At 59.9% G+C, this 25,086-nt stretch overlaps 2 protein-coding genes across 2 annotated transcripts; both read right to left on the bottom strand.

The window, feature by feature from the left end:
* Window positions 1–464: 464 nt before the first annotated feature.
* LOC309382273 (putative N-acetyltransferase 16) lies at window positions 465–7,521 on the bottom strand. Its single transcript, XM_081933874.1, has 4 exons — window positions 7,420–7,521; window positions 5,830–6,036; window positions 4,671–4,895; window positions 465–3,601 (listed from the first exon to the last, which is right to left on the bottom strand). Exons 2-4 carry the CDS (start codon window positions 6,013–6,015, stop codon window positions 3,053–3,055), a joined length of 960 nt encoding a protein of 319 aa, XP_081790000.1. The 5' UTR covers window positions 6,016–6,036; window positions 7,420–7,521; the 3' UTR covers window positions 465–3,052.
* Window positions 7,522–12,209: 4,688 nt separating this feature from the next.
* Window positions 12,210–23,523, bottom strand: LOC309381820 (uncharacterized protein). The gene is made up of 14 exons (XM_081933104.1): window positions 23,370–23,523; window positions 22,781–22,959; window positions 21,091–21,295; window positions 20,817–20,991; window positions 20,484–20,683; window positions 19,113–19,261; window positions 18,707–19,013; window positions 15,202–15,282; window positions 14,929–15,036; window positions 14,360–14,430; window positions 13,763–13,967; window positions 13,118–13,289; window positions 12,647–12,849; window positions 12,210–12,465 (listed from the first exon to the last, which is right to left on the bottom strand). Exons 1-14 carry the CDS (start codon window positions 23,461–23,463, stop codon window positions 12,311–12,313), a joined length of 2,304 nt encoding a protein of 767 aa, XP_081789230.1. The 5' UTR covers window positions 23,464–23,523; the 3' UTR covers window positions 12,210–12,310.
* Window positions 23,524–25,086: the final 1,563 nt, after the last annotated feature.

Raw genomic sequence — 25,086 nt, 5'->3', positions numbered from 1 at the left:
GTCCCCAGCCGAATTTCCAGCTCTGCCACCTGGCTGCCCCACCCCATCTCCGGAAGGGAACTGGCCCTATGGGGCAGGCCCCGAATAGGCCACCCCAGAGAATTAGACAGAGAGGCTGCAGCTGGGCTTGAAGCCCCCCCCCCCCCCTATAAATGGCCACTGGAGGGCTCTCCAAAGAATGAACGAGGGCCCCTGAGTTATGAGGGAGGCGGGGTGCCAATGCCCTCTCCGCATCCCTAGAGATCAAAATAAGGGGCAAGGAGATAGGAAGAAGGCTGCTGGGGGAGGAGGGAGTGGCAAAGCCCAGGATTTGCATCAAGAGGCTTCTCCTAATGCTGCACAAGGGCTCACTTTGAACATGACGCTTGGGAAAACTGGGCAGGAGGCCCAGTGATAGGACATGGCGACCTTGTGCCACCCTCCCTCCCTCCCTCCCTCCCTCCCTCCCTCCTCACATGGCCACATTGACTGTTGCCAGGAGCACCGACTACGTCAGCCCCGTTGCCAGGCTCCCTCGCCGCAGCCATGTGGCTGTTGCCAGGGAGGGCAGCAGAAGCAGCTGTGTCCCTTGGGGGGGGGCAGCAGAAGCAGCTGTGTCCCTTGGGGTTGCACCCTCAACCTGGATGTACCCTTGGGCCCAGATTGCTGCTCTGCTGCCCGCTGTGGTGGACAAACAGCCGGCCTTGGGGTGTGCTGCAAAGGTGGCACTACTCTCCTTTCAAGGCTGGAGATCGAGGGAGGGTGGATGTACTGGGGCCTTTTGTGTAACCCAGGTCAAAGGGATGGGGGCTGTGAGTGTGAGACTTCTTTGTGTTAGAGTGGGCCGTGGTGCCCCCTGGTTGCCTTCCTAGCCCCTGCACCTAGGGAGGAAGCTGGCAGTTGAGGTTCGGCCTTTGGTTTTGGGGACAGGTTGGTCTGGATCTACTAGAGCCCAGGAGTTGATGGCTTCCTTCAGGTAGTCTCAGCCCTGACGCCCATCGCCCCTGTCACTTGGAGCAACTGTGACCTGGACAAGGCCCATCACCCCTTCCTCATGCCCACACTATCCCCTGAGGCCATCCACCTCTGCACCGTGCCACCATTTGGGTGCTCAGTGTGGCTTCTGGGGGGCACTTGGGAGTTTTTCAATCACCAAGGGCCTCATCCCCCAGTGGGCCCAAGCAGCGCCTCAGCCCCATGGCCCAACTGATCCTGAACAGCCCCTGGCCAACCCTGGGCAGCTCCTGGGTCTCTGCAGATGCCACTCATAGAAGAGAAGGGCAAGAGGGGGATGGACGGCGCAGCCCTGCAGGGTGGCGGTCAGAGAAGCCAAGCGCTTTTCCTCCTCGTCCGTGGCCTCCTTTGGGCGGCTGTCCACTCCAGCAGTCTTGCTTAGGGCGGCTAATCCTACTGCAAGGGCTCCTTGTTGGCGCTGTGGCACAATGCGGGGCCAGCAACACCACTCACGTTCCCCCACGGCTCCACTCCACTTGACTTGCCGACCATCAGGGATTCATTCTTCTGGCGGGTTCCCTCTCAGGAAGGGGGTGGGGCGTTCTCTCGGAGGCCCTCCCTGCCTGCAGCTGGGGCCCTTGTGGCTTCCCTCCCTCCAGGTCTCCTGGCGGATGGAAGGGCCATTTCCGGTGGCCCTGAAGGAATCCCTGGGGGAGCTCCTCCATCTCCCTGCATCCAGTGGTGCTGAGCAGCTGCTGCTTGGCTGCTCTTCCTTACTAGGTTGTTGAGTTGATGAAGCGGAGGGTCTGGAACCTTCTCAGGATGTGGGATGGAAACAGCTTTGTTTGCACTGCTGGGTAAGATCCCTTCTTGGGATCTGGGGTCTGGGAAGAGCGCTCCCGTCTGACTCCTCTCGGGATGGCTTCCGTGGCTGTCCACATGGCATCCTTGGGGACTTGGGTCAGGGTTGGGGGCTCCTCCCTCAAAGGCTGCAAAGGGTGGCAGGAGGAGGGTAACCTAAAACCTGCTTGACCTCTGTATGGTCACTGGGCGAGGGGGTTCTAGGGTAACTTGGGGTCCAACACCATCGGTGGGCTGAGGGTATCAGGCTGCATGGGTGGGGCCCATTCCAGGGCGTGGACGGGAGAAGACTGGAGCAAGCAGGAGCTGCCTGTGGGGCCCCGGGAGCAGCTCTTGGTGGAGGACCTATGGCCAAGCGGTCCTCCCATTGTGAACCATGGGTGGAAAGCTTGACCAATGCCCAGCTGCGGGCTGCATGGGGCCACAGGGCTGGCCACAGGGACTCTTGGCTCCCAACACCGTTGACGGTTCTACTGTTAAGAGCAGGAAAGGAACCTCAGCTGGCCCCACATGCAAAGGGCTACCGATTATCTAGCGCGGACTGACGGGAGCCCCTTATGCCCAGGGCCTTGGCTCCCAGGGGCACCTCCATGGGCCCAGCCTCTTCAGATGCTTCTGGACGGCCTTCGTCCCTAGAATCAGCCCTTCCTTTCAAGCTCGCTGGGATGGCAGCGCTCTCCCCCACTTGGAGGACCAGGGCGGGTGTGTGTGGGGGGGGTCACTGCTTTTCCACACTGCCCCTGCAGAATGGCCTCCCACTGGATGGGGAACTCCGGCTGCTGCGCCTCCTGGAGTGTGGAGGACAGAGGTACACTCAGGTGTCGAATGGTTTTAACTGGAGTGATATTTTCACTGCCTTTGAATGCCTGTCAAGATGCCAAGGCTCCTAGGGGGCAGTGGTGGGGGATAAATGTAATAAATATGAGTAAGAGCGGCCAGGTGGGAAAACTCTCCACAGCACTGAGCAGAGGGAGGGAGGGAGGGGAGGGAGAGCATCTTCTCGGCCAATGGGGCTTCAGTGCCCAGGACACAATTTGGGGCCCAGCCCTCTGAAGAGGCTGCTCCCTAGGGAAGGGATGTGGCTGCAGGCCCTGGCGCTAGAGCCAACAGGGGTGGGGGGGAGTCTCCTGGGGCTGCCTCTCCTCTGTCGGGATGTCCTGTGTGGCCCACCTGAGAGGACAGATTGGGCTTGTTGGAAAGGCAGGGGAGACCCATGGTGGACAAAGCGGGCTCGGGAAGGGAGCGGGCCCTCTGCTCTTCAGATGTCAGCCTCCAGCAGGTACTGCTCAGTGTAGTCCTTCGCCAGCTCCAGGCCAAGGGCCTCCTGGCAGAAGGCGGCCATCTCCAGCCACAGCTGGGGCTCCAGGAACAGCTGGCACATGACACCGCCCCGCAGGGTGGGCACCTGGAGGCGCAGGTGGTGGATCAGCTGGCTCTTCAGGTGGGCCGGGTTGCGGCCAAAGGCGTCGATGTTCAGGTAGTGCCAGTCTTTGCCCAGAGGGATGGAGAAGGGCTGGGTGCTCAGGGTGGCCACGGTCGGGTGGGCCTTCTTGTCGACCACCCAGCGGAGGCTCTTTTTCTGCAGGAGGCCGAGGTTGCTCCGGGTGGCCTTGAAGGGCTGCCAGTCCTGGATGATGGTCTGATTCGGCAGGACTTCGCTCCGAAAAGCCTCCTTCAGCACGACCTCCGGCACCTCCTTCTCCAGGAGCAGCTCCGAAGGCTCAGGGCTGAAGCCCCCCTGAGCCAGCACTGCAGCGTCCAAGCGGGAGAGCAGCTCCTGGGCCTGGAAGCGCACCAGAAGGATCCCCTGGAAGGGGAGGAGCGTTTTTCAAGGGAGTGGGAAGAGCCATTGACTGCTGGGGGCATCTCTGGTAGGCGGCCCTTCCCTGGTGCTGGCATCCTGCCCGAGGAGACCCCTGGAGCCGGCATCCTGCTTCCTTTGGCCACAGGAGAGGGCCTGGAGTGGGCCCCCTTTCCCCAGGCACTTCTGCTTTGGCCGGACCCCATTTGCTCCAGGCAGCTTAGAAATGGCACGGGTGGTGGGTGGTGGAGGGGATGGGATGGGAGGGGCTTTTCCTGGAAGCCAGATCCGCAGGGAAGGCAAGCGGGTGGGGAGGGCTTTCTGGGCGGTCAGTGGATTGGCCCCAAGTGGATGTTGGGGGCTTTACAAGAGGAATGGGAAGAACGGGGCCAAGAGAAATGGGCCCAGCCACAAGGAAGGAGCTGCTGAGGCTTCCTGGCAGAGGGGCAACTGAGAAGCTGGGCGGCCATGGAGGTGGACTTGGCCAGCAGCTGTCCCCCTCCCTCCTGCGTCTGGGAAGGGTTTTGGGCTGAGCAGCTGAATCCTCTGCTTCTAGGATGCTGCCAAAGGGTTTTAGGGAGATTGTGCCCGTTTTGAGGAGAGTCTCAAGGGAACTTGAGCAACAGCAAGCACTGTCCCTCCCCCTGATGGCCACTCCTTCCCCCTGCACCCCGAGGCCAAGTGGCTGCCCTTGTTTCGGAATCTGTGGTCCAGAAGGAGCCAGGATGGGAATCATCCACAGGAATTCTGCCAACCTCTCCTTGGGTGGAGGCCCTTTTGCTCCAGGGGTCTCCTCCTCGCCTGGGGCCCCACAGAGATTTCAGCCTCCTCCCCAAAGAGCATCAGGCGGCAGGCCCAGGCATGCATCCCGTGCCTCTGGCAGTGTCCCCAGCATGGACTGAAGGGCGGAGTCCTTGGCCTTAGCTTGCCAGGCTGCCATCGGCCTCTCTCCTGAGGGTCCTGCATCCACCGGTCCTAGGCCCAGCTGGTCCAGGAACACAGCCCCTTGGTCTACCTGGTCCTGCCCCCCTCCCTCCCAGAAGGGTCAGGTGGTCCCAGAGCAGGGCCCATTCACCTGTTTTGCAATGATGCGATACTTCCTCAAGTCTTTGGGGCCCAGCTTGTCATCCCGGGTCAGGCGGGACACTTTGACTTCTGGATGCTTCTCCTTCACCATGGCAGAGCAGAACCGCTGCAAGACCCCGGCCACGCCTTTGCCACGCTCCCAGGGTGCCACGCGCAGCCCCTCCACCAGGGCAGTCTCCCCAGCATCAATGATGTAGACAGACTGGAGCCCTATCTGGGAGGGGGGGACAGCGGGGTGGGAGAGAGCGGAAGTTAACTTCCAAGAGGTCCAATAGGTGGAGCAAGCGCTGGAGGGGTCCTGGCCCCACATGAAATGGGGCCGCTGAGGATCCAAATTCCACCAGCCCCACTGCACTTCTCCAAGGAAGCCCCCTCCCCCAGAGCCTCACCTGACGCCCACAGGAGCAATCTAGTAAACATGCAGCTGAAGGGGAGGGGGAGGGGTTTCTCTTCAGGCTCCTCCTTCTCCAGCTCATGAAGGAGGGGCATCCAGGCAGGGCCTGGGGAGTCCCTGACATGGCCTGAGTGTTCCTTCCCGAAGGCTTCGGTTGGGGGAGGGCGCTGTTTCACCAAGTGTGGCATATTCAGCAAAGTGAAAGGCCCCTGGGAAGCATTTTCTGCTCCAGGAGTGGCTCTTCTTCCATTGTGAAGAACACAAAAAGGGAGGGAGGGCACAGCTAGCCCGATCTGGCCTCCAGCCAAATGCCTTTGTGGCCATGTGTGTTTGTAAGCTATAATTGGGACCATTATTTGACACAAGATGCGGGCATAAGAACGGGCAAAGCCCTGTCTCCCCTTTGGCTTAGGGGCTGCTTCCCATTTGGTCAGTTGCCCGTGTAAGGCCAGGTTGCTTGTCTGGACTCTGGGCCTCTCTTGAAAACAGAAAGATGTAGCAGTGCCCCTTGAAGGCTGTGAGGCTGGAAATCCCGGGATCACCCACTTGGAGAGGCAGGAATTGGGCAGGCAAAGGCCCCATGTCCTCCTCTCTGGGAAAGGGGCCACGTGCCTTTCTTCCAGTGAACCACGCTGCTCCCCACCAGCCTCTTCCCCGCCCACCACCCACCCGTGGCAAAGGGGCTCGCTGCCCGGCTTCCGTTCCACTTGGGAAGGTTGGAGAAGAGCCAGCCCAGCTTGGCATGGGCTCTTACCACCACGCCGTTCTTCTTGACCAGCACAACAGTGCGATTCGGCTCTTGGATCCAGGCATGGTAGCGGCTTGGGAGGTAGTCGAGGCCTCCGTAGATCCCCTTGGAGATGGCCAGGATCTCTTCAAAATCTCTTTCTGTGGCGATGGCGAATTCCAGCTGCGAGTCGGCTGCACTTTCCAATTTCATGGCTCGCACAGGCAGCGGCGGCTGCAGGGACACAGATTTCCGTCAAGGCCCCAGGAAAAGTCATGGAGGGGAATCCCCCAGCCCTCTCCAAACGGGCCAGCCAGCCTCCAGTAGGGTGCAGGGCACACAGGCTGGTGACAGCCTCCCTTGGGTGGGATAGAGAAAGAGGGTGGGCAGGGAGAAGAGGAACTGGGGATGGGCATAGGCCCAGCAAGAGAAGGTGGTTCCAGGATCCCCGCCAATCATTTGCTCATCTCTTTCTAGCTGGTCCTTCCTGTTTCCCATAGATTTCAGCAGAAGTCCTGCTTGGCACCCTACAACCAGGTCGGGAGGGGGACACATCGCCACAACACAGGTTGTGCCCTGGGGAAAAGGCAGCCTGGGGATCTTGAGGAAGCCAGCAGATCCATCCTTACATCCAGTCAGATCCAGGGACTTTCTCACATTCAAAGCTTAAGCAAAAAGTATTTTTTGTTGACCATGCAGCCACCCTCTCAAAGGGAGAACAAGAATCAACGTCTTTCAGAGACGCCCACGGAAGTGCCTGCCTGGAGGCTGCTGAGCAAAATGCCAACGTGGAACCAAGAGACCCACCTGGTGGGCTGGAAGGAACGGCTTGACCAAAGATGGACGCAATCAAAGTCCTCCCTTCCCACCCCAGAATCCGGCAGAGGCCTCAGTCCAATGCCCTTGACGTGACCTCTGCCCTCCTATTTTGCCACCATTTTCTCCTGGTGGCAGGAGCCCCTCAGTCAAAACCCTCTTAAGACTGGAATGGAAATTCAGCCTCACCCCCCTCAGCCCAAGTTGGGTTCCCTGAGTAAACTGCCCCAGAATTCTTGCCTGACAAAATCACACACACACACACACGCACACGCACACGCACGGATAGTTGGGTGGGGCCCTCCAACGGCCTCGTTCCTGCTGGTCAGGTGATGAGCCCTAGAAACAGAAAAGGCACCAAGGGGGAAGCAGCCGTCACCCTTCCTTGGAGAAACCTGCAGGGCGGAGCTGGGGGCCGAGGAGACTCCCGGACCAGGCATCGCTCCAATCACCCCTCCTTCCCAGGCCAAGTCTTCTGCTCGGCCTTTCGCAGGGGAAAGAGCCCCACGGGATTGGGGCCGGAGGGAGACGTTCCCTTTCCACGGAAAGCTCCCGGAGAGTGAACGGGGGGAGAGGAGAAAGCCAACTCGCCCCCCCCCCCATCCCCGCCGCCGAGGCCTTTCTCGGTTGGAGGAACTGCCGGGTGCAGCCAACTTCCAATCCGGCTCCGGTGGCAGAAAGAAGCGAGCGGGACGCCAGCCGCGCCAGCGCCTCCCGCCGAATCCTCCAGGCAGCCCCACAACTGCCTTCCCCGACACCCGCTGACGCCGACAGGCCGATGCAGGGAAGGGTGGCCAATACCTGCGGAAGCGCAGAAGGGCAGCGAGAACCTGGAGCCGATGGCGCACCTGCCAGGAAGCTCTGGCCGCTGCGGTCTGGCGTCGGTCGGATGGCCGGGCGGTCCCTCTCCGCCTAAAGACCTTGTCGTCTCCCAGGAAGGATGGAGATAAGCTCCCCCCATTCCTCTGCCCCGCCCACCAGTGGCTGGGGGGGCGACTACTCCCCCCTCTCGCGCGCTTTTACGTCAGTGTTGGGGGAGGAGAGGGCGCAAGAGAGGAGCGTGGGAGGCCGGACGGGGCAGATGATGCTTCTCTCTCCACCGACAGGTGCGGCCACCAGCTGCCTTCAAAGCTCACGAACGGCGCGGGACCCCGCCACAGGGCTAGGGCGCCCACCGCAGGCAGAGCCAGATGGCCTCCGGCTCTAGGGAGCCAAGCTGGGCCAGGAGACCCGGGCTGTCCCCACTCCCTGCCCTGAAAGAGCCGGAAGTCATCCGAATTGGTGGCCGGGAGCCGGCGCTGGGTGGAAGGGTGGAGGAAGCGAGAAGTCGCTTTCTCCTAGCCCTGGAGCGGAGCAAGGGAACCTGAGTTGAGCGCCAAATTAGATAAGGTGCATCTGCACGGAGCAGTGACTCCGTGGCTCACAGAGGGTTCCATCAAGTCATCCTCTAATGGCTAGGGAGCCCCGGAACTGGCCGAAGAGACTGGCAAGCACAGAAGAGCGCAGGGGAAAATGGGATTAAAATAACGCATAGAGAAACGAAGGACAAGGGACACAACAGTCAAGCTTAGAACTGACAACGGAGTATGCATAAAAGGTGGGATAAAAATCGAGCCACTGAGGGGTCTATCATCCGCAATGTAAGGAGCGAGCCATCAAGGCTTCTGCTAGGGCCGAGACTCCAGCGGGGAGAGCAGCCCCGAGGGCCTCCTTCGGATGTCCCAGGTGGCGCCTGTACCTACAAAAAACCAGACCTGCCGAGCCAGCCAGCCACAGTTGGGCTTGGGAGAAGCAAGGGAGAGGCTTCCGACTTTGGGCTGGGAGGGGGTCCCGGGCGAGGCCGGAGAGCCCAAAAAGCCACCGGTGCGTCACCAAAGGGATCACTTCTCACTCCAGGCACCAACGGCCCCACTGGGAGCCCCAAAGGCGAAGGCCCCGCTCGTGCTCTTCAGCAGCGTGAAAAAGGCGGGAGGGAGGCAGAAGGAAGAGGAGAAGCGCTTCTCGGGGCGAGGGGAGGAGCGGGGATCGAAAGGGCTGGGAGGTCAGGGGACGGACGGAGCGTCATGGAGAGAATGGGTCCACGTGGCCCCCGAGGGTCGATCGTGACTTCGGGACACGGAAACAGGCGATCAATAGCAGAAGAACCGCGCCGCCTAGCCCAACCGCCCGTTAAAAGCCAGCCAGCCGGCGGGACTGGAGGAGGACTGGGGCGGGGAGCGGCGCCTCCAACGGGCAGGAGAAGCGCATTTGGGGAGGGGGAACCGGTTCCTCTCGGAAGCGCCCATGGGGGCCTCAGCCTGGCGGTTGAGGGAGGGGGAAACACCGGCCTGTTTCTCACAAGCGCTATTGCTGCTTTTAAACTCCCGGCTGAGCCCTTCTCCTCCTGGGAATGAAGGAGGGAATGAAGGAAGGAATGAAAAGCCTGGGACTCCATGGACTGGGAACTCCGACGGACACCCCGGGAGCGACGGAAGGGAGCCGGGCTCTTTGGGCATTGAAGCCGGCGGTGGATGCGCGGCTGGCTTCCTTGCGCCGGGGAAGCCGCCTCTCCCCTCTCCAGTCCCAAAGCACTCACTCTATCCCAGGGCTGGGCGAGGCTGAACGGGCAGAGTCCGCGCCAAGGATGCCCCGATGTCTCGCCTACGGGGAGCCTCCCCTGGCCAAGCTCCCCGCTACTCCTGCGGAGGGAGGGCCGCGGCCGAGACCCCTTCCAGCCGCCGGGCAAGGCTCTGCAGCTGCATCTGTCTCACCCCCACCCCGCCCAGCCCATCTCTCGAAGCGCCGTCAGGGTCCCGCAGGGGCTGGTTGGGGGGTGGAGGAAGGTGGCCGGACTCCACTCGAGGCCCGCGAGACTCCTGGGCCGCTGCCCGAGCGGGAGGTGCCAGGCCCACAGGGGAGGCTGCCATAGGAGGCTCGCCACCGACCTCGTGGCGCAACGGTAGCGCGTCTGACTCCAGATCAGAAGGCTGCGTGTTCGAATCACGTCGGGGTCAATCTTCTTTTACTCCGGGCTGCGCTGACCCGCGGAGGAAAGAGGGAGCCTCCGAGCAACGCTGCGGGGTCGGGAAGGAAGTGCCCTCCCGCAGCAGCAGCCCCGAGTTCAGCTCCATCTGTCCTCTACAGCACTCGAACCTCCCCGAGGCGCCCCCTCCTCCACCCTAGAAGGGGGCCTCCCTCCGCTTCCTCCTCTCCCGCTCCCATTTTTTCCTCTGTCAGTCCGTCTCTTGGTGTTGGAAATGTCGCTCCGGGATTGGTCCGTCGCCGTCCCGTCCAAGAACAAAATTCCTGGCCGGGTTTTCGAGGCACTGATGCCAGCTTGCACTGAACAGCCAGGCCTGCGCTCATGCAAACCGGCGGGTGGCGCCGTGGCTTAGTTGGTTAAAGCGCCTGTCTAGTAAACAGGAGATCCTGGGTTCGAATCCCAGCGGTGCCTTTTGCCCTCCCATTTTGCGCCGCGTTCAGTGCTTGGGAATAACGGCCGGCCCCAAGCCCACCGGAGGCAACGGCGGCCTTCCCCTCGCAGGTACCCCTGGAGGCCGGACCTTTGCCGTTGGTCCAGATGCAGGCCCTGCGAACAGATCGCGGGCCCGGGCAGCGTCAGCTGTGAACATCAGAGTAGCAGGCAGGGGCCGCCGAGGGCGAGCTGAGCCCATTGAACCCTCGCAGTTAGCGAGTCAGAAGGAAGACCCCCGAGGGGCCATCTGCTGCGCCTCCCTTCTGAGCCCCCCGAATTGCAGAGGCAACAGTTAGAACTTGCCATCCTGGAAGGGACCTTGGAGATCATCTAGTCTAACCCCTGCTCAAGGCAGGATGTGTCCTATCCCGGTCCAATGATGGTCCAGTCTATTTTGGGAAACCTCCAGTGATGGATCAGCCACCACTTTTGGAGTTTCCATGGATGGTTCTCACAGTCAGAAATGTTTTCCTAGGTTGGCTCTCCCTTTAATAACCTCCCACCCATCCCTCCTTTTCCTGCTCTCTGGGGTGTGGCGAGGAAGCCAATCCCTTTTTGGTGGTAGCCCCTCAAACCCTGGAAGACAGTAGCCAGGTCCTCCCCAACGGTCCTCTTCTATTGGCTCCTAGAGGCCCCGGGCTCCTTCAAGAGGTCATCAAGATCCAGCCTCCAGACCTTGATCCTCTTTCCAGGTCTTTTCTGCACTTTCTCTATTCCAGTGGTTCTCAACCTGTGGGTCGCTACCCCTTTGGGTGGTCGAACAATCCTTTCACAGGAGTTGCCTAAGACCATAGGAAAACACATATTTTCAATGGTCTTAGGAACCGAGACACCGGTTGGTGACCCCTCTATGGTTGGGGGTCACCACAAAATGAGGAATTGTATTAATTGTATTAAAGGGCCGTGGCATTGGGAAGGTTGAGAACCACGGCTCTAGAATCGCGGCATTTTTTTAAAAAAAAAATTTAATATTGTGATGACCAGATCTGTAAGCAATTTTCAAAGCATGGCCTCACTAGTGCAGCGGCAGTATCACTTCTTATGATGGTGATGTGATCCTTGCTCTGTGGATGCAGCCTAGGATTGCATCTTCTACCTCCAGAGGATGGGAGGAGACAGGAAGGCCTGGAGGAACGTTGTCCTTGGGGTCGCAATGGGTCAGACACGGCTTCACGACTAACAAGGATTGCATCGGCCTTTTTTGCAGCAGTTGCACATTGGTGGGCTCCTAGATCCCTCTCACACTTACTGCTATTGAGTCAGGTACTATCTTATACCTGGGCATTTGGTTTTTCTTGCCCTGGTGCAATACCTCACTTTTCTCAGCGCTGAATTGCATTTTTTTTTTTATTAAAAGAGTTTTGTACAAACAATTTTCCCCCTTTTCACCCCCCCCGCCATACAATATAAATCTCATACAAATGCTATACCCCCCCAACCCCCCCACAAAATGCTGAATTGCATTTTGATAAGGCCCAGTTAGCAATCCAACACCAACTTGGTGTGGTCTGAAAATTTGATCAGTTCCCCTTCTATCCCCTCATCTAAATCATGTATGAAGATGTTGAAGAGAACTGGGCCCAAGGCAGAAACTTGGGGTTCCCCCTGAATGATCCCCTCCCTGTAGATATAGTTCCATTAAGGAAGGGGTGTCCAAACTTGGGAACTTCAAGACTTGTGGACTTCAGCTCTGGAGTTGAAGTCCACAAGTCTTAAAGTTCCCAAGTTTGGACACCCCTGCATTAAGGATTATACATTACTGCAGTTGGTCAGCCACTTACGAATCCATGCCTATCTCATATTGTTCTATCTTAGCAAGAAGTTGTCATCTACTTTGTCAAATCTAAGTATCTAACTATTTATGTATTTAAATATCTAAGTATTGATTTATCTATGTATCTTTTATGCATTGACTGTACACCGCCCCGAGTCCCTTTTGGGAGAGGGGGCGGTCTATAAATATGAATAAAAGTAAAGTAAAAGTAAATACCTTACTGAACTCTATTTGGCTGAGGCCCGGCTGACATGCAGCTTGACCATCCCCACCCCGCGATTGACAAGAGGTTCTTTGGTCTAAGCTTCCTATATCCACTTCTGACAACCCCGTTCCCATTCAACGCAGAAAGCAGACGCGAGGGCCACAAAATGTAAAACTCTTTATTGGGACCGGGGAGCAGAAGAGGGGATCCCCTCATGAGCAGAGAGAGGCCTCTGGCTCCCTGACCGGGGAGAGGATCCCTAAATGATGAAGAGCTGCTGCGAGGAGTGGAGGCCACAGGTGCCCTTGTGCTCCTCGAAGAGTTGCTCCAGTGCCTGGACGTAGAGAGCATGGTAGTGGTCTACCTCTTCCGGTTTAGGGTATGGACGCAAAGGGACGAGGATCGGCTTCCCCACTGCAAAGGAGGAAGAAAATGTATGTGTTTGTGTGTGTGTGTGTGTGTGTGTGAGAGAGAGAGAGAGAGGGAGGGAGGGAGGGAGGGAGGGAGAGAGAGGCTGGCCCTTCCTGGCCAATGCAGGCTGCCCTCCCACAGCCCGGGGGTGGGGGTGGGGGGCAGGAGAAGATCCCAGGCTCACCCACAACCGTGATGGGGGAGGGCTGGGGCAGGAGCCCCCAGCAGCGGCTGAAAAAGAAGCTGCGCCCCATGAAAAGGCAGGGAGCGAAGCCGGCCAGCTGCTTGAAGCGAAGCTGAAGGCGGCGGAGGAGGCTGCCCTCGGGGAACTGCACCTGCCGGAAAATGTCATTCTCTCCAAAGGAGAAAACGGGGACGAGGTCTGCCCTGGAAACAGAAATGGGGAGTTTCTGAACAGGAGACAGAGATGGGAGGCCCCCCCCCCACCCCCACATGCACCACCAGCCCCCCCCCCCCCGGTGGGGCTCTGCACTTTGGCCTCTCTCAGCCTAGAGCTCAAGACGAGCGTTGCCGAAGGCCACTGAGACCTCTTCCACCGATAGGTGAGGAAGTTGGGGACCCCCAACATGTGCCCCCCCTGCCCATTCCAAAGGCCCCTCCCTTGTTCCTGCCACGGCTGCAGTGAGACCCTCACCCGTGCTGCAGTGCCAGCCGCACGAAGCCTCGCCTGCCTGAGAGATGCACGCGCTGCTCGCCCGGGTTACAGTCCAGGGACTCTGTGGCACCTCCCACCACGATGACCACCGCATGTCCGGGCCCCGCTTGGAGCAGGAAGTCCAGGGACCTCTTGCTGACTGGCACCATCCCTGGAAGGGCACAAGGACGGTGGGAGGAGAGACCCGAGTTTGAAGGAGGGGAAAAGGGCTTCACTGCATAACTCTAGTGTGCCTTCGCATGGGGGCTGCATTCCCCACCCTGCCTAAGCCAACCAAGGACAAGCAGGGCCCCTGGAGCCTTCTTTGCCTTCTGCCTCCCAGCTCAGGGGGCTGCTGACCTCTCCCCTCCCCACCAAGGAGATTCCCGCTTAGTCGGCCTTCCCAAGGACAGACATGCTAGTCAAAAGCAGAAAGATCCTAGGTGGAGGGTGGATCTTAACTTGGGGCTGTGTCCCAAACCCTCCAAAGGGAGGGTCAGTGCAGCAGCCTCCACCCACCCACCCCAAACCTCCCAAGCCTCTGAATGCCAGGACGGAGGAGCCCCTGGTCTTGAAGGCTTCCAGGACGTGGGCCCAGAAGCCAGGCCGGAGGTCCCAGGGGCAGGGAGAGGAAAGGTTTCCCACCTGAGCTCATAAGGTACTCGCGATAGACGGGCAGGTAGAAGAGGCCAGCGAGGAGGGCCATGCTGGAGCTGAGGCCGGGAAAGGCCTGGGAGAAGCCACAAGCCTCCGTGGCGAAGGCAGAAAAGGCCCCCGCACAGATGATGCCATGGGGGTGGGAGCCCAGGACGTAATTCCTGGTGGGGGGCAGCTCGGCCGTCTTCACTAGCTGGGGAGAAGAGATCAGAGGGAGAAGAGGACAGTGGTGGGACAGCCTTCCCTTTTCCACACTGGAAGCCAGGGGCCCACGGGCAGAGCAGGCCTCAGGGCAAGTGGCAATGGGTTCCACGGGCTAACCGTCCTACCCAAAGAACTGCTGGGCCTTAATTCGTTCCCCATTTTCCAAGGGACCCTTTCTCCACCCACATCTGTGCGGCTGGCTGGGGCGGGTTTTCAGCTGCGGCCTTTCCTGATGTTCTCCTGCCCCACCAGTGACCACTCTTGGGTTTTCAGGCACTGGCCAAGAGCAGGCCGGTCCCTTTAACTGGGCCCAGCGGGAAGCAGCTCTTTTGGGGGAGCTGCATGGTGCCTTCGAAAGAGACCAGCTGCTGCGCCTCCTACCTTGATGGGGAAATAGTCCCTGTGCAGCTCCCAGAGCTTCCAGCGCCTGACCCATTCGCTGCGACGGCCTCCTGGCAGGACAAGCACAACAGCCAAGAGTGGGTGACTGGTCCTGCAAGGGAAGAGTGGGGCTCCCCACAAGTCCCAACTCCCAATGCTGGGCTTCTGAGGGAAGGAGGAGGCTGGGGTTTGCTGAACCAGTGGGGTGGTCAGATCCAGCTTCCCCAGACACCCGGACGGACACACACCTGCATGGCTAAAAGTCCACGCAGACCGGGCAAGAGGGCAGTACATTTTAGTAGGCCACTGCCTGAAGACCATGGTTCTTCCCTTCCCGTGCCCCTCCTCCCTGGCCCAGCTCTACAACCGTATCCCATGGGAAAGGGGTGGTCTGGTGTCCGAGCCCAAGAGTAGCCCCCTTATGGAGACCCAGCAAGAGCCCCTGTCTCGCTGCAGGAGAATCAGGAAGACGCCTGGCAGCTTGAAGCTCAGTTGGGCAGCCCTGGGCGGGGTGGGGTGGTGGAAAGAGCAGGGGTCCCGGGGAGGAAAGAGAGGGGACCGATGGGCACCTTGAATGGGGGTCTCCAAGTCCACAATCCACCAGGTGAAGTAGAGGACGCTCAGGGACCAGAAGGAGGTGAAGAGCAGGTAGATGAGAAGCAGGGAGAAGAAGAGGCCTGGTTGGGGAGGGGGAGAGGCCAGGTGTCACATGGGCCCCTTGCCCGCCTCTGGCTCTTTCCCGGAGGGGTGGGTCGCTTGGGAAGCCTGAGAACCCAGGCCCTTTGCCCTGAGGGCTGCCCTCCTCCCCCGAAAGGAAGGGGACTCCCCCCACGCCCTCCTACCGAAGAAGAGGAAGGTAAGCACCCACTGCAGGACGCTGAGGGCCTCTAGCTGCTTGCGCAGGCTCATCTTCTCTGGCTGACCTGTAGCAGGAGACAAAAGGGGCCACCAGTCACAGAGCAGCCCCCACGCGCCCCTTGATCCGGGGAACAGACAGCAGCCATGCTGGGGGTGGGGGAGGTCTCGAGCCAGGGCCCCAGCCGCTCCCCCCCCCTGGCCGTCCAGGGTCTGGCTGCTCCTTCCGCCCACCTGCAAGGGGGGGAGGAGGGGGGAGAGAAGCAGCCACCCGCCCGTCCATGTGGCTCCACGTCCTCCTGCCGGCTGCGGCTGAACTTCGGCCTCCAAGCAGGCAAGGGAGCAGGTGCTGCCAGGGGAGAAGGAGGGAGGCCAAGCGGCTGCACAAGGCCCGCCTCCCCTGCCGCCTGGGCCCTACGGGGACCTGGGCTACCTGTTTCCCCCTCCCCAACCCACTCCTACCCCCCCCCGGCTCTGCTTGGGCTGCTCTGCGAGGAACCGGATTCCAGGCTGGAGCCCTTCAAGATGGGCTGGGCTCAGGTGGGGGGTCGAAGGTCAGCTGCCAGCAAGGCTCAGGGCTGGGCAGAGAGCGCTTCGGGCCCAGGTCACCTCCCCCTCCCCCTCCCCCGTCTAGGCTGGAGACCAGGGCTCTTGGTTTCTCCAATGTGGCCTGAGTGAAAGACAACCCCCCTCCTGCCCCATAGGCCCTCCTCCCATTTAATTTCTAGCACCAGAGGAGGCCGAGGGCTTTATGGGGCCAGGCGTGGGGCACCGCATGCCGCACCTGCTCAAAGGCCACCTCGCCTCCCTTTGCACCCACGCCAGCCAGTGGAGATTCCCGCTCCCCAGGAGCCCCAGCCTTGAGGTGGAGAAGGCGGGCAGATCCCAAGGCCATTCTCAGATGCACACACACACACACACACCGCCGCTTGCTCTGCCCTGGGAAGAGAGATCCAGGCAGCACAAGGGAGACTGCCCCCGCCCCCAGCCAAACCAGGTTGCTCTCTCTGCCTAATCCCATCAGACCCCAGTTGGCCCTCTCTGCAACCCCATCTCAACCCAAGGCAGCCCCACAAATGCGACCTAGGGAAAGCCCATCACTGGGAACCTCCATGCACCCCCTCGGGAAAGCCCCCCCCCTAGAACTCCCCAGACCCAGCACTCACCTGGCTTCCTTAGACCGGCCAGCCAATCAGATCCCTAGGAGTAGCCAGGAGTTAAAAATTACCCTGGGCGGCAGTGGTGAAATTCAAATTGTTTCACTACCGGTTCTGTGGGCGTGGCTTGGAGGGCATGGCTTGGCTTGGTGGGTGTGGCAGGGGAAGGATCCCACACTGCAAAATCCCCCTTTCCTCCCGATCAGCTGGGACTCAGGAGGCAGAGAATAGATTCTCCAATCTATTCAAAATTTCCACTACCGGTTCTCCAGAACCTGTCAGAACCTGCTGGATTTCAACCCTGCTGGATGGCTGTAATTGGAATCACGCCTGCCCGCCAGCCCAGGCCTCCTGCAGCCGCCCTGGTCTCCAGGAACACGTGGGTGGGAGAGCCTCCCTTGTGCCCCAAAGAGCGGCCCCAGCAGCTCCTGCCCAGGGGCCATGCTGCGCCCGGGACGAGGCACCAGAACGCTCTGCCCCAGCCAAGAGGCTCCACAGGCCGGAGAGCCCTTTGCGCTTCCCTCTCTGGGGGCTGGGGAGGGGCTTCTCCAGGGCGAGAGCAGTTGTGTAAGCTGGTTCAGAGGGAGCGGCGGCAGCTGAGCCCCCCCCCAACCCGGACTCTGAGGGAGCTGCCCACACTCGCCCTGGCTGTGAGACAACTGGGGGCAGCTGTGCGCAGGGCTGGGCAGAGCAATGGCCAAAGCCGCTGAGAGATGCCTCTTCTGAACACCAAGCATTGGCCACTGCCAGATGGTGCAGCCCGGGACACTACCAGCATCTCGTATCTTTGCATCAAGGCCTACAGGAGAAGCCCCTTCTTTCACCCTTGCACTGCTGTACCCCTCCAAGACTGTCTAAGAGGCACAGGAGAGGAAAATGCCCCCCGCGCCCCACTTTTGCCATCTTTCCCAGCAAATCGGCCTGCCTTGGCACAGCCCTGCAGTTCTGCCCACTCGCTCAGCCCAGCCGAGTGGCCTCCCCTAGCACCTGGGGAGCCAGGGCTGTAAAGCCCCAGCCTCAAGGCCAGCCAGAGGCATGGCTCCCCCAAGCCCCATCCACAGCAGATTCCCACAGGGGGAAGCACTCCAGGTTCCCCCTCTGCCCCAAGCAAGCTCCATGCTGTTGCTTCCCCCTCCCCAGGCACCCACTTGAAACCCCACAAGGCCAAACTCCTGGGCTCCAGGACACCTGGGCTGCCCCCTAAGTAATGGCCTCGTTGCACCCCCAAAAAAAACCCTTGCTTTCTTGCTGGCCAAGAGAGAAGCCCCCTCCTCCCCCACCCTCCCTTTGCCTCCTAGAAGAAGCTGGGTCCTTCCTCCTCCAGAGGCCTGTAGGGAGCAAAGGATGTTTGTGTTTGTGTGCGTAGCTGCCACACCTGCCATCGCCACCTCTCCCTGTGCCCGCCCCCCCGGGCAGATTTTGCCCTCCCCAGAGTTTTCTGCTCCCCAGACCTGCCAGTGCCCACAGGGGCCCCTTGCAACTCTGCTTTGCCTTCCCCCATTTATATCCCCCCCCCCTTGCAGTTCTGTGCAGGCTAAATAGCACTGGGCGCCCCTCCCCCCCACAGGTCGGCCCTCTGCAAGCCCTTCCCTGTGCTCAGCTCCAAGGAGGAGGAGGAGGATTTGAGGCTGGTCTCCTCCTCCCAACCCTCCTTGCATTACAAGGGAACCTGGAAACAATGGGGGGGGGAGGCACAGAGTGGTTTGAGGGGAGGAGGACGTCTGGGCTGCTGCCACCAAGCCAGGATCGCAGGACATGGCATTCCACAAGAAGGCATGGGGACTGGCAGCGAGATGGCCACACCCCCACGATCAGAACCACCATCCCGCCAGAGCTAGAGAGCCTGGAAGCCTTCGACAGACACACACACCCCGCTGCTCCCCTTTCAAAAGCCCCCTCCTCGTTTGCATGGCCTTTTGGGGAAAGCCGAGGTGCTCAGTCCGTCAAGATCGCCTGGCCGGAACCTGGAGGCCAGAGAGCTCCGGATCCTTTTGCCTGCCAGGTCCAGGCAACTCCCACTGGCTGCCTCTTGGCTGCCCCCCACCCAGCAGGCACTCCTCCTCCTGCCAGATGCCCAAGTCTGCCAGCAGCCCAGAAAGTTCTCCTGCACTGGCTGAGGGGGTGGGTGGGCCCTGGCACAGCAAATTGCAAGAAGCCTCAAATTGGAGGCCCCCAGTGGCCCCAGCCCCACTCTCTTCCCCCTGGCTCTCACGGCTGTGGATCCCCACCGGCTGCCAAGTGGTGGTGCTTGCTCTCTGGCAGCCCCAACTGAAGGGTGAAGACCTCCGGGGCCCCTGCCCGCTGCCCTGTCCCCCACCGGGCTCCCTCTACCCACCACGGCATTGAGTGCTCCACTTTATTTCTTCCAAAGGAAATGCCACAGCCAGGTACCTGGCACACGGGACTGTTTGTGCGGCAGCCCAGGAGTTTGCCCTCCTCCCCACAAGAGTCCGACAGCAACACTGCTTTGAAGGCGGGCCTCGTGCCTTCCTTCCATGCTTTGGCATCGCCAGCCTTTCATGCCAACTCTTCAGTGTCGAGAGTTCCACTGACAGCCACTCTCTGGGCACCACTTGGGCGCTGCCTGGCAACGAGGGAAGCTTGAACCCAACACCTCCAGAGCCTCTTTGGTGAAAGCCACCCTAAAGACGGTGCGGCTCCTCCAGCACCTGCGCAGTCCTTTCGCCTGGCCCAGGGGGGGCTCTGGGTGTCCCGGGCCGGCCCTTGGTGCCCAGCTAGGTGAGCATCAGGTGCTTGTCTTGGGGCAGCCCATACTGGGCCTTGTGCTCCTCAAAGAGCTGAGTCAGCTTCTCCAAGTAGGTCTCATGCAGCGCATCAATGGCTTCTGGCGAGGGGTGGGGCATCTTGGACACTGGAATCGGAGCTCCCACTGAAGGTGGGCGGAAGGCAAGACGTGAGAAATGGAACAAATGAAATAAATGAATGAGCCCTCAGATTGCCCCCAAACAGCTCCCTCTGAGGCACCCGGGAGAAACACCCCCTGCCCCCGAGCAAGAACGGTTGCAGGAACTGGGTATATGTTTAGCTTAAGAGAAAGAAGGACTAGGGGAGACATGATAGCAGTCTTCCAATATCTCAGGGGTTGCCCCAAAGAAGAGGGAGTCAAGCTATTCTCCAAAGTACCCTGAGGGCAGGACAAGAAGCAATCGGTGGAAACTAATCAAGGAGAGAAACAACTTAGAACTGAGGAGAAATTTCCTCACAGTTAGAATAATTAATCAGAGGAACAGAATTTGCCTCCAGAAGTTGTGAATGCCCCAACACTGGAAGTCTTTAAGAAGAGGTTGGATAGCCATCTGTCTGAAATGGTATAGGGTTTCCTGCCTAGGCAGGGGGTTGGACTAGAAGACCTCCAAGGCCCCTTCCAACTCTACTATTGTATTGTATTGTATTGTATTGTAAGAAATAAGGCCGATGGGCAGCAGAGATGCTGGAAGGCCCCTTCTTGCAGCCAAGTGAAGTCAAGCAGCCAATGCTCCCTCCTCCCTCTGAGGCTCTGGGGAGGCCTGGGCTGCAGGAGCACCAGCCTCCCTTACACAGGGGAGACCGACTGAGCTGCAACAGCAGGCTTCCCCCCATCAGCAGAACCATTACCACCAAGAGCCTTAGCCCAGCCAGGCAAAGTCAGGGTCAAGTCCTGAGGGATACTGGAGGGTGCTACCTGGCCTGGGGTGGGCCTCAGAACTGGCTAGCATTAGGGCCCGGGGCAGAGTGTCTTCTGCAAACTTCCAGCCGCACCAGCCCCCCCCCCCTTTATATGAGCTGCCTTGTCCCACAGCATTGCAACATAGCCTCTCCAGCCGCCCCCCCCAACCAAAGTCCAAGGCTGATCCCCCACTGAGAGGCTGGCTCAGAGGGGGTTGCAACATACAGCCCGGCAGCTGGCTGTTGCATCACCAGAGCGAGGTCTGTTTGGCTGACCTCCAAGCTCGGAGACATGCTGGCATATCTGGGGGAAAGTGCTAGGAGACGTTGCCCAAGGTGGAGGCAGCCCTGTCCAAGAGGGGCTCCTGTCCTGCACAGTCATGACCGACGGGATCCAAATGGTTCCCGGCAACTGACGACCAGCCTAGCCAGACAGAGACACTCACCAATGGTGTAGATGGGTCTCCGGAAAGGCAGCAGGCCAAAGCTGTATTGGAAAACTCCTCGGGCGTGGAAGAGGGGCAGGGCCAGCCCCATGACCCTCTGGAGCCGTTCCTGCAGCCTGCGGATGATGGAGCCTTGAGGGTTGGAGACTTGATTGAAGAGCTCGTTCTCTCCGAAGGAGAAGACTGGCACCAGCGCGGCTCTGCAAGGTGGAGGGCAGAGCCCTGGTCAGAGGGAGGATCGCCCTACTGACTGGAGCTGGTCCTGACCATGTCCAGGTCCCCCACTCCTCACCCTGGCCTCGCAGGGCTCTCAGAGGCCCTACCACCCCTCACCCGTGTCGCAGGGCCATCTTGATGAAGCCTTTGCGACTGCGTAGCTGAAGGGTCAGAGCCCCCGGGTGGGCATCCAGAGACTCAGGTGGCCCTCCCACGGCAATGACGGCCACCTGCCCGCCACCTTCATGGCCAAGGAGGTAGGAAGCACTGGTCTTGTCTGAAGAGACCAGTCCTAAAAGGAAAAGAGCAGAGGCGCTCACAGCAAGATTTCCCCTGGCCCCCGCAACTGCCTTACAGTCCCTTTGTGCCTAGATGCCCCCCAAAAGCTCACCCCCACTCATGATGTAGTCGCGGAAGAAGGGGACCTTGAACCAAAAGGGCAGCATCAGGAGATGGGGGGTGAGTCCCGGGAAGAGCCGAGAGAACCCCGTGGCCTCCGTGCAGAAGTTCCCAAAGGCGCCGGCCACCAGGATCCCGTGGGGGTGGAAGCCGAAGACATAATTGTGGGAAGGGTCCAGCTCTGCCGTCTTCACCAGCTGCACGGGGGTGGGGCGGGGAGGGGGGGGAGAAAGCAGAGCATAAAAAGTCAGAGATGAGCCCTCAAGTGATGGAGGTAGAGTGGATGAGGAATGGAGGCAGGGGTCCCTCAGGTGACAGACCCTGCAGCTCTGGGTGCAGTGTGGCCCTTGGGGAGCTGCTGGGGCTGCCTGTATTTTTCCAAGCCGAGAAGGCTGAAAGGGAAGAGATTCACCTAAGCAGGGAAGCTGCTAAAACTTTGACCGGTCACAATACTCATAACTGCTTCTCCGCTCTGCCCAGCTTCCCCCTCAAAGGAGGCCCTGCAGCAGCCTCCTGGGGATGCTATTCAGCTTGGCAGACTGGTGTGTGTGCATGCGCGCGCACATAGCCAACTGATGAAGCCTGAGGCCAACTCTCGCTAAGCGAGAAATTAAAGGATCTGGGAGCACAACCTTAAACCCAACAGCCCTCAAGCAGATGAGGTGTGGACCCCAAATACTGTTGGGGAGCCCAGCTTCAAGCAAAGTTATTTTCAAGGCTCTGTCGTGGGCGGGGAGGGGGGGGGGCTCTCTCTCTAGGATTGGCTCTTAGCCACTGCTGCCGCCAAAGGAAATGTTCAGAATAAGGTTTGCAGTTAAAGAAACACCTCCGGATCTGCACGAACAAACAAGAGGAAATTTCATGCCAATGCAACATTTTGGGCTAGCACATTCATGAAGGAGTTATAGATGGGACCATCTCGATTTGGGAGAATTGATGTGGGCAAGCAGAGGATCAAGGAAATGAGTAAATAAGTTGATTTAATAATCCAGCAGCACAGCTTCCTGAATTCTGACTGTTTGTTACACTTCAGGGCCACCAATTTAAAATGACAGTATTTTAGAATATTTACAAGCAAAACAATATTTAGCATGGCATTTACAAAACAAATTGACAAGTGTAATGGGAAACCTAAGAGGAAACTTACAGTCAAAGAAAATGCAGGAGAGAGAAATGGTCTTCAAGGCTGGCCTAATTATTTAAGCTGCAATGCAAACTGCTTCATGGGACTCAGTAAATTATTTAATTATGAAATCAGTGGATCATTTCAAATCAGATTTTTTCCATCGCAGCCTGCCTATTAGATCAAGGCAGTTTAAACCCACTTCCTTGGGGGGCCTTCTCTGAGGTGCCCCACAGAGAGTAGGCAAGGACAGAGGTGGATGTTCCCTGCCAGGCATCCCAGCTGGGCCACCCCAACTCCTCTCCTGTCGCACCCCTCTTCCTCCAGGCCCAGCAAAGCTGCCAGGGATGGAGGCCTCCCCACCATTGCAACCCATAATTTATCACTTTTCATCAAGGGTTAGACTAAAAACCTCAGAACTTGCTCAAGAAGTTCAGCACTTTTTGGCCAAGACGGTGTTGGTGGAGCCGGCGCCCCAGCCCCCCCGGAGAAAGTGGGTGTCCCGCCAGCCCGCCCCCCCCCCCCGTAGTCCAGGGAACCTCCCTGTTGTTCTGCTCACCGTGATGGGGAAATAGTCGCGGAAGTAACGCCAGACGGCCCAGCCGCGGACCCAGGAGGAGCGGCGCCCCCCGCGAGACGGCGTCTCCCAGTCCAGGTAGAGCCAGGCGGCGTAGCCGAACGCCAGCAGCCAGCCGTCCCCGAGCAGCAGCAGCAGGAAAAACCCCAGGCAACACTGGGCTACGAGAGAGGCAGCGCGTCAACATCTCCTCCTCCGCCTCGCCAGACCCCGAGCGGCGGCGGCGGCAGCGCCGGCACTCTGGACGTGTTCAGGAGCCCGCCGCTCCCGCCCGCAGACAGCCCCCGCCGGGCGAAGTGGCAGCGCCCTGCGGGGCTGGAGCACTGGAGCTCGGGGAAAGCAGCCCCGGGTGGAACAAGGAAAGCCGCCGCCTGAGAGTTGCAGCCGCTGGCAAAAGCCGAGCCGGGCGCTGCACCTCCCCGCCCGCCGCGGCTTCCCTTCGCGGCTTCCCTACTCACGACCGCCGGCCATGCTGCCCCTCCTGCTCCCGCGGCCGGTATACAAGCAACTTTGCCGCCGCCTCCCTCGGCCTCTTGCTCAGCTGCCCCCGACGGCACCGCCCCGTCCTCACCCAGCGCCAGAAAGGAGAAGACCCACTGAAGGACGGCGGCCGTTTGGAGGCGCCGCCGGAGCGGCAGGCGAAGCGGGGCGAAGCGGAGCCACATGGCTAGCACAACGGGCTCGGACGCCTACAGGTTGGCCCCCCAGCGCAGCTGCATCTTATCAAGGAGGAACCGGCTCCTCCTCCTCCTCCAAGCCCGGCCCCGCCCCGCCCCGCCCGTAAGCCAGGGCGTCGGCGTGGGGTGGGGTGGGCGCTCCCCGACGGCGGCTCCGGGTGGGCTTGGTTCAGGCGAGCCGCTGACCTTCGCGCAGACTCCAGCCGTCCCTCCTCCCCTCCGCATGCCTGGTAGTTGGGTCTGAGCCCAGCCGCTGCTATTTCGGGATTCTTCTGACCCAGGCATGGCAGTCGGTGGCCTCTTCCTCTCCCCCCTCCGGTTTTGGAGTCTTCACTACCAACTCTGGTGGAGGCAGTGGCCTTTCCCTCTGGCCCTTCCTGGAGCTTTTCTGCTGGGCCTTCTCCTCTCTTCCTCAAGGGAGTGCCCCCCCCCCTTGACAGGGCCCTGAGGAGGACACAGGTGGGCCCTGCCCCTTTTCAAAGGCAGAAGCTGAGCTTCACACACACACACACACACACACACACCCCAATCACAGGGGAAGCAGATGTAGTTTCCCCAGTCCCTGAACCCCCATCTGGAATGTGGGCCCGATGTCTTTCACCCCTAATAGCTTACATCACTCCAGGTGAGATAGCACTCCTTGCTGACTGCTGGCCAGACCAGCCTCTGCCTGGTTCCAGCTGAAAGAGCAGAGACCACCAGGGGTTGCTCTGCAGAGGCTTGTCGGGGAGTTGAGGGGCCTCGGCTCTTGTGGAAGGCAGGGCTCCTTCTTGGCCTGTAGCCAGCTTTCTCTCTGTACTAAATGCTGGCCTACTTCCCTGGCCTCCCTGGGTTTCTCTACCGGCCTTGGTGACTCCTGGCAAACCCACCCAAGCCCTTTGAGAGAGTTGGCTTGTGGGGAATAGGAAGGAGACCCTCTTCCCCCTCTCCACCATAGGGAGCAGCTTCAAAGACTGAGAAGTGGGGATGAATTTGGACCAGGAGCTGCAGCTCCTTCTGTAAATGGTGGGGGGGGGGACAGACTTGGGGTGGGGCTCCCTTGAAGGTGTGTAACCCGTGGACCCCTGCCTGCTGCTCTGAGCTGGAGATTTTGCAAGGGGAAGGGGCTCAATGCTAGGCTCCCCTTACAGCAGCTGACAGTTCACGGGATGCCGGGCCATGGGGGGCAAACCTGTGGCTCTTGGAGCCTGAAGTTGATCCAGAGGGGGAACTGCAGAAGAGGAAGTGGCAGCTAGGCGGGGCCCCATGCTTGGCAGAGGGAGGGAAGGGCCTTCTCTCTTTCTAAACACAGTGACTGCTCCCTGCAGTTTGGGAAGAACACCACTCCTCCACCCCCGCCCCATCATGGCAGCTGCTCCTGGCTGGAGAGAATCTGCCCTGTGGCAGGGGGATCCCTTGGCATCTTTGAAAAGCCACCAAAATCATGGCTGCTGGGCAGAATGACTCTCTATTCTTTCAAGGATCAATGGCCCTGGGAGCAGCGGCTGTGGAATATGGGCCTTGGGGTAGGAAGAGGGAGCCAGAGGGGCGCTTTGGGCAACTCCTGCATTCAGGGCAACGACAGGCTCTTTCTGTATGCCCGTGTAATGCTCTCCAAGGCCAACAAGATGG

Source organism: Natrix helvetica, assembly GCF_964273705.1.
Source record: "Natrix helvetica genome assembly, chromosome: Z".
Lineage (NCBI taxonomy): Eukaryota > Metazoa > Chordata > Lepidosauria > Squamata > Natricidae > Natrix > Natrix helvetica.
This window is presented reverse-complemented; position numbering and strand designations above follow the sequence as displayed.